At 34.0% G+C, this 8,768-nt stretch overlaps 1 protein-coding gene across 1 annotated transcript; it reads right to left on the bottom strand.

Moving 5' to 3' along the window:
- Positions 1-4,367: 4,367 nt before the first annotated feature.
- On the bottom strand, positions 4,368-7,939 carry LOC105794893 (probable protein phosphatase 2C 52). The gene is made up of 6 exons (XM_052628579.1): positions 7,640-7,939; positions 5,998-6,479; positions 5,578-5,904; positions 5,373-5,490; positions 5,059-5,282; positions 4,368-4,963 (listed from the first exon to the last, which is right to left on the bottom strand). The coding sequence occupies exons 2-6, from the start codon at positions 6,256-6,258 to the stop codon at positions 4,493-4,495; spliced, it is 1,401 nt and encodes a 466-aa protein (XP_052484539.1). The 5' UTR covers positions 6,259-6,479; positions 7,640-7,939; the 3' UTR covers positions 4,368-4,492.
- Positions 7,940-8,768: the final 829 nt, after the last annotated feature.

The raw sequence follows: 8,768 nt of genomic DNA, 5'->3' as shown, positions 1-8,768 counted from the left end.
CAGACTAATTGCAGTGAAATAGATTGAAGCACTAGCTCCTATACTACTGAAGATGCAGTAGGAAGAGGTGAAGCTTTTTGAAGAAGAAAAATACCAAAGACCGGACAAAATCGGGCATTTTTAAAGTCTTTGCTCTGTTCTTGTTACACGACAACGAGCAAAGAGGGGCAGCTGTAATACCCGATTTTGGCCCGGGTAAAAGGCCCAAAATTACAAACGGGCCATAAGGCCCAAAACCAATTTAAAACGGTGGCCCAATTTCGAAAATGGCCCAAATTCAGTGGCTCAAATCATTTGCAGAAACCCTAGGGTTTCTAAGAAGACTTTGCGCCGCAGTCACGAGCGTCATCGATCTTCACCTGCAAGGAAACAAACAAGAAAGGAAAGAAAATCAAGGATTGCAAAATCAAATCAAGCATATCAAGCAAGAAAAAAAAGGAAATGAAATCAAAGATTCACAAATCAAATAAAAGAGATTTGTTTCTTCTTTATATGATTTTTTTAGAATGGCTATATAAAGCCACTGAATGTAATGTAAAAAGGAGGAGACGAAAAGAGAGAAGGAAAATTTTCTTTTTTGAATACAAAGGTTTTTTTCTCTCTATATTACCTTGAGGATTATCGTTCTTTTATTTTTTATTTATACATAGATGTATATATATTTTTAGTTTCTTTATTTCTTTATTTATTTTTGCTTAAAATATAAAGAAAGGAGGAAAGGGCTTACTCCTCAAGTTGGAATCGCCGGATTTGTGCCGTCTCTGTCGCAATCGGAGCATTGGCAAGAGTGAACGGTGGTGTCAGGGGGCTGGGGTTAAAAACCCTAGTAGAGAGCCTTTGTTTTTTTGTTTTCTTTTTTTTTATGCTGCAAACGATGTTTTTTTTCCTAAAAAAACTGTTTTAAATCATGCTAGCGAAACGACACTGTTTTGGGGAGGAGGATTATTTCCGATTTGGCCCTCCATGTAATTCGCGTGTCGCGATTTCGCCCATTATTTTGCTTAAATTTCATTTATTTCTTGTTATTTTAGTTTTTTTTAACTATTTGTTTTTTTGCAATTCGTTTTTTTTTAATTTTATTTTCTCATCTTCCTCATCATCATCATCATTATTATTATTATTATTATTTAATTATTATTTTTATGTACATACAAACATTTTTTATAATATATATACTTTTATATTTTTAATTTCAAAAACTTGTTTTTACTTTTGTAAATATGTACACGTATACTTGTACATGTTTTCTTCATAGTTTTTTAATATTTTTAAATTAATTAATTTAATTATTATCATTTTTTGTATATATGTAATTATCGTTTTATAATCTATATATGTATATAATTATTTTTTTATATATATGTACATATTATATTTTTCAATTAATATTTTCTCATATTTATATATATACACATATTTATTTATTTTATTCAATTTTGATAATGTAGATATTATTTAATTATTTTTAATCTATAGATATTTTATATGTACATGTATACATATTATTTTTTCTAATGAATGTTCTTTTATATTTATATATATACACGTATATATCTATTTTTATTTATTTATTTTTGAAAATGTTTAACTACCTATTTATTTTTTACACAAATTTTATAATATATATTTATATATTTCTTTTATAAATGCATTATATTTTATATGAATCTTATAGTCTATATCTTCATATAAATCCATGTATGTCTTGTATTCTCCATAACTTCAATGTACTTATTATAAGCACACTTTATATCCTTTATTTTTTTATATTTTATAGTTTTGCTTATGTCTTTCACTTGTTTATTTATTTATTATTGCATTGTATATTTAATGTAACATCACATCATTTTTACTCGATTTCAAACTTTTCAAAATTGAGATAGTGCTTGTATTTAGGATTTTCAAGGAAATTGAGCCCTAACGTATTGGGTTCCGATTTTCTTCGTTAAATCTAACAATCGAGCATTTCTCTTTAATTAAAAAATAAGAACTCATTATTGGGAATTCAACAAGTTGTGTCCTAACGTATTGGATGTGACGCATTGATTTCTCGAAATGAAGATTTTTTAAAAATCATAAAGGAAATATTCGAGTTTGGGATTTTAAAGGAATTGTGCCCTAACGTATTGGGTGTGATTTCTTAAATCTTGGATAAGCGGACTTTCTTTTAAATCATGAAGGAAATATTCGAGTTTGAGATTCTAAAGGAATTGTACCCTAACGTATTGGGTGTGATTTCTTAAATCTTGGATAAGTGGATGTTCTTTTAAAGTAAAGGAAATATTCGAGTTTAGGATTCTAAAGGGATCGTGCCCTAACGTATTGGGTGTGATTTCTTAAATCTTGGATGAGTGGATGTTCTTTTAAAGTTTTATTGTATAAGTATTCTGACCTAATTTATCTTGGAGGAAATTAGAATGTTGTGCCCTAACGTATTGGGTGTGGCATTTTTTTTTGCTTCTCTAAATTGAAAAGGGTCTTAATACGCATCGTTTTAAGTTTTAAAGGTTATATTTTAAAATTTTCGACCTTAAGATATTAATTAATTAACTAGGTACCAATTTTTGGGCGTAATGAGGGTGCTAATCCTTCCTCATACGTAACCGACTCCCGAACCCGTTTTCTAAAATTAAGTAGACCAAAGTCGTTTTTAGGTGATCCAATCACACCTTAATAAAAGATTGGTGGCGACTCCCAATTTTCATTTTTAAGTCGACAACCTAAAAATTTTGTTTTTTTCAAAAATCGGTTTCGACAATAATAATTATTATATTAATAATAGTAATAATAATAAAAATAAAATAATAATGATGCAATATAACAATATTAATAATATTAAAATAAAAAAAACCTAAAACGATAGATTAAGGATTAAAATTAAAATAAACTAAAATTCAGGGGCAAATCTAAAATAAAAAAAAGGCAAATGGATCAAATAGAACACGCGAATAACAATGGAGGACCAAAAGGAAAATTAATCCCGCCCTCCAAAACGCTGCGCAGCGATGTGGATTAAAATGCCATAAGGATAAAATAGGGCCAAATTAAAAGAAGAACAACATATCTAATTAAAACACGTTGCAAAAAGGGAGGCCTAATTGCGCAAATTCCCCATTTAGGGCCAGAACGCGCGAATAACGAAAACCAAAATTTTTCCTTCAAAAAAAACATTTCCATTTCCATTTCATTTTCTTTTTCTTTTTAAAAAAAATTAGAGGGGAAAAGTTTCCTCTACTAGGGTTTCAACCCTAGCCTTCATGGCGCCGCCGTCGTAACTGCCATAGAACCACACCGCAAACGGCACTCAGATTCAGGTAAGTTAATCCTCTTTTATTCCGTTTTGTGCACAAAATAGTAAATCGAAGGAAAAAAAGTAAAAGAGGAAAAAAACGAAAATAAAATCACCTTTTTCAAAAGGTTTTCTTTTTTCTCTCTATTTCTTATTTTTTCTTAATCTGTCCAAAAAACCCTCTTTTACAAAAAACCTTTGGCTTTTTTTATAGCCAAAGCTTTACAGAGAAAGCCCCAAAAAAAATCTTTTTACAATTTGTTGCTGTAATTCGGTCCCTTCCACTGTTCGTGGTTTGTTGCAGGTGAAGGAGAACGTGGAAAGGGCGTTGTGCAGGGCTGTAGAACGTGCGAGCAACGACATTGCAATGGAACGGTTGCTGCGGCGTGGGGCGACTGCTGCTAACTGCTTAGGGTTATTTGCTGTTTGTTTTTTTGGTGCTTTAGGCTAGTGGGTTAGGGTAATGGGCTTAGGTATTGGGTTTGTAATATTTGGGCTTAGTGGGTCTGATGTAATTGGATTTGAGTTTGTAATTTGGGCTTCATTTATGGTTTTGGGCCCAGGTTAAAAATTAGGTATTATAATTATTATACCAAGTTTTTAATTGCCACATTAGCTTATCATTTATGATTTTAACCGGACTAACCAAAATGACTAAATTATGTAAAATTTTTATTTTAAGTGCTTAAAATGAAAATTCTTGATAGTTGGGTGGCTATCTATGCAATTTACCCTTGCTTTAATAACTAGAAATCAATACGTGTGATCATAACAGTAGCAATTTTATAAAAAACAATAATCAAACAGTCTCTTGACTTTGGCCTTCCCCCCTCGGGATTCAGTGTGCTCAGAATTGCAGAACCAATGAGCCATCGTCAATTGAAAGCAATAAATTTAGAGTCAGATGGCTGAAATTAATGTACTCATTAATGGTTGGATATAGATATTATATTAATTTAGAGTCATGATGAGAGAGATGAGGAGGACACCTAACTTAACCAATAGTTGTTGTACCAAAAAAATGTTTGTACCCTGGATGTGATGATAATTTTGTTAGATCAGCTCACCAGTCCCTTGGTTGAGAAATTTCTTTAATTATAGCAGAAATGTACAACACAATAGGCACCATTTCACTAGGGCTTTCTTTTCCTTGGATATTACAGCAAAACCAGTTCAATTTCGTTTCTAGACAATACCCAAAAGTTAAGGGTTAGGTCTTTCCTCGGAAAATCTTGGAAGCTGGACAAGTGAGTTCACTCGTGTCACACCTTCCAGACCTGACCAGTTTTGATCCTCTGTCGAGACTGCTTCCACATTTCCTTCAAACTCTGCTGCTACTCTCCCGTAACTGTCACTTTCTTCCGATGATCTAACCGTGAAATTCCTCGGCAAGTATAGCTCCGTCTTCTGCCCATCATCGGTTTCTATTGCATTACCTGAATGATTACTTTGAACGGTTGCAGATGATAACCCCTGTTCCTCGTAATCAGATTCTGTGTCCATTTTCCCATCCAAAAATAAGCAAACCACCGCACAATCATCCATTTTTGAAGTAGGATACTTTAGTTTCCATTCGCGCGCAGCTGAGTCCACCAAAATCCTGGCAGCGGATGACCGGGTAGGAGCCAAGGATACAATCTCAACCACCTCTTCGTTGCTCAATACATCCCAAACCTATAATAAACAACAATCCCTCAAGTGTTCTGGAAAATGTGGAAACCAAATTCACATATAAAGAATAAATGGAAAATTTAAGGTGAACGAATTACCCCATCTGAGGCAAGAACAATGAATTGATCTCTCTCCGTAAGGAGCCGGTGGGAAAATTCAGGTATAGAGATAACGCCATATTCCTTCAAACAAAAATCCCCGAAAGCTCGAGCCATTGCTAGCCCAGGGGCATCATCAAATGGCAACCATACTCTCGGTACTTCGGGTTCATCTTGCAATGCGAAAACCCTACCTTTGCACTTTTTGATCCTTTCAGCTTCCCCTGAGGCATGTAAATTTAGTATTTAGTATATTACATCCGATTAAGCACGCCCACAAGGGGAAAAAGGATGTGATTTGAGATCAAATGTACTTGGTAAATCAGGCTTCAGATCAACTGTCAATTGGATTGCTACCATTGAACCATTGCTATCCTTGGATCCCATAATCGCACGAGAATCCCCGATATATCCCATGAAAAGGTTGGGGCCCTAAAAATAGTGAAGTCAACCCACATGGATTAGATGAAAGATAGAAAAGTTGAAGGTGAGGAGAAGAAACCAGTGATTCTCTCATACCTGTTTCACTATAGTGACAGCAGTGCTACCACTACAGAAGCAGTCCAAATTAGGATGGGACCTCAACTCTTTATCCATGGCTTTGTATGACTTCATGAATGTTTCCTTCCACAAACAATTTAATCTGTCCTCAGGAGAGCCATCCGATTTCTTCAAATTCCCCTTCAAACATGCTCCTCCGGACCCATTTTGCCTCGACTGATATGAATGCATGGAGGATAGCAATTTAAGGGGCAGGGCATCTCGCACTTTGCGAGCAACGAGATGACCTTGTGGACCATGGCCATCAAATACACCACAAAAGGTCACATCTTCAGACATGAAATCCTGCACGAATTTTAACCTCATCAGTCACATTGAGCATTTAAAGGGAACTTAGAATCAAAGGAACTCAAATTCAAGGTAACATCTAAAACTTACTTCCCATACAATCATGGCATCCTGGTTGATTCCCTTTCGACCCTGCTGAGTGAATATGCAAGAAGTTCGGCTCTTCCCATTTGTGAAAATCCTGTTGGGTACTGAGGGTAAATTCTGCAGCGTAATAACATGATCAGAGAACGTTCTCTTAGTTCTCTTTGTCCCACAAAATCCAATCTCGAAACACAAAGGAGAAACTGCCTCCCCACGGCTCCCGGAACTGCAAGTACTCCGACTACTAGTCGAAACAGAACACCCCATTTCATCAGCTCCACAAACAAAACATCCGATTAAGTTAAAAAGCACAATGTTCCTCCTTGAGCCAGAAGAGATCTCAGGTATGTAGTTGCTGGAATGGTCAGCGAAACCAAAGATTCCCACACATCAGGCCAGTTTACACCTCAAGGTATAGTTTAATATTCTTTAAAACTTGGTCAAATATATGATCCATTGAAGGTCTCGTATATAGAAAACAAAACCAGCTGATAAAATCAAGAAGACATTTAGTTAATTGATTTATTAAATCCATGGTTCCGGTAATGGCTGCATGTAAAATAAATCAAAAAAGCAAATTGAAGATAATGCATATATAATAATCTTCCATGTGACACCAGAATAGAGTATGCTTAAAGTCTGTCCAAATAGTTCCTTATTCAAATTAATCCAAAGACTAGAAAGGAAAAAGACAGAAAAGTAGTAAAACAAGGAACATAGAAACCATCAAACAAGAAAACGATGTCTTGTTTTTGAAACAATGAAAGCAAACCATGGAATTCTTCTCTCTTGTATCATTTTCAAATCACAATGAAAATTGAGAACCCTTTTATATTTTCAAACAAAGAAGAAGAACAAACACCAAGATCTCACCTAAAGCAAACCTTCCACTCACAGAGGCCTATGTATGCTTGGAGATAACGACTAGCATCGCTGGAGTGAGAGATCGAGGAGAAAACAAAATGAAAAAGCATTAAAATTGAAGAACATGCTTGATGATTTACCTTCTCTTCTCATGAAGAGAACTCTAAAGCTAGATCAAAACGAAGACTTGAGAGCTAGCTGAGAAAAGGTACTAATGGAAAATGCCAAGCAGGCGAAAACCCAGAAAGATAAAGTTCAAATTTTTAGGAGAGAGTGAAAGGGAAGAAGATGGTTCAAATTTTGAGTTGTGAGTTGGGGAAAAACGATAAGAGGGAGATAAAGCAAAAACCGGAAAAGAACGAAAAATAAAGCAGACAAAGACGATACAAAAGAATGATTTTGTCAAGAGAACAAAAAAAAAAGAGAATAGTAGAAATCAAAGTTAAACATAAATAAGAAAACAGGAAACTCAAATTCACTGTTTTGTTGACTCCAAAATACGATAAAAAAATGAAATGAAATGAAAAAAAAAATGTAGAGCTAAAAGAAGAGTTGAATGTTGAAAGTTCCACTCAATGAAATTCAAAACTAAAGCAGAAAAAGAAAACCTTTTTTATTTTATAGAAAACAGAGTAAGCAAAGACCTTGCACGCTTGTCACAAGGAAGAAGCTTCATGCATGGGTAATATTATAGTTCAGCTAAAATTAAGGATCCAAAAAGAACCCAGAAAGAAAGAAGTTGGAGGAAATTCAGTGAATGGTAAAGCCAAAAGAAAGAAAATACCTTAGTTGTTTGCGGAGCAGAGGGGCGAAGGGTGCATTGATTAATTGCAAAAGCAGAGACAAATAAGAGAAAGGTCCTTTGTTGAAGCCTGAAGGCAGTAGTGAGCAAAGGAGAGTTCTTTATGAACTTTCAATTCCCTGTTTTTAGTTTGGGTATCTTTGTCTCGGGCTTCGACTTGGTTAATGGTTAGGGGAGAGGTGAAATTTCGAACTAAGAACCAGGGCAGGGCAGGGCAGGGCAGGGCAGGGGAAATGTGATAAAATAAAATGGGAAAGGGAAATATGATGGGAAATGGATGGGCGGGCGGGTAGCACCCACTTGACTACGTGAGAGAATTCAGGCACTTTATTTGCTTTACGACGTGGGTTGGGGGATGGATGGGTTGGCCAACTTTGGGGTTTCGGGTTTCACTTGAATTTGGTTATTTCTACTTCGAAAATTATACTCTTTAACGATTTTAAAATTGGATTGGTGTTCATGGTTTATTCGTCTAATTACTTTAATCCATTCGTTCATTCCATTAAAAATTATAAAAAAAATTCAATTCAATTGATTTAATTAATTTTTAATTCAATTCAATTGGTCCATATCGATTAATCGATTTGTTCGGATAGGTATATTTATCAGTTAAATTAAAATAATTATGATTATACAAGTATTTAAATGATTTTTTTATTTTTAGTTAAATATTTGTAAATTTTAAAATTAAATTTAAAGATTTTGATCTATTTCGAGGTAAATTAAATATTATTAATTATTTAAATATAGTAATAATTTTTTTAGGTAAGGTATAAAAGCTTATTTAAAATTTTAAAAATATATAATTCTTACCATATGAATTTGGTAATTAAGTCTACTTTGGTATCTGAATTTCGCATCTAGATCCATTTTAGACCTTGAACTCGAATTTTATTAAAATTTGATGATGTAACCAGTATTCTTGGTACATGATTGAATTGGTCGGTTGGACCGATTAGACTGGGAATCAATTGGTATACTAGTCCAAACAAATGAGTTGAATTGAATGGAATCGAAAACTGCTCGAAATCAGTAAAAATCCAAACTTGGACAAAAACAAGTAGTTGAATAGGTTGAACTAATTTGTTATTTATTTATTTAATTGATCAAA

The sequence above is a fragment of the Gossypium raimondii genome, chromosome 3 (genome assembly GCF_025698545.1).
Source record: "Gossypium raimondii isolate GPD5lz chromosome 3, ASM2569854v1, whole genome shotgun sequence".
NCBI lineage: Eukaryota > Viridiplantae > Streptophyta > Magnoliopsida > Malvales > Malvaceae > Gossypium > Gossypium raimondii.
Note: the sequence above shows the minus strand (reverse complement) of the source record. Positions and strands in the feature narration are given on the sequence as shown.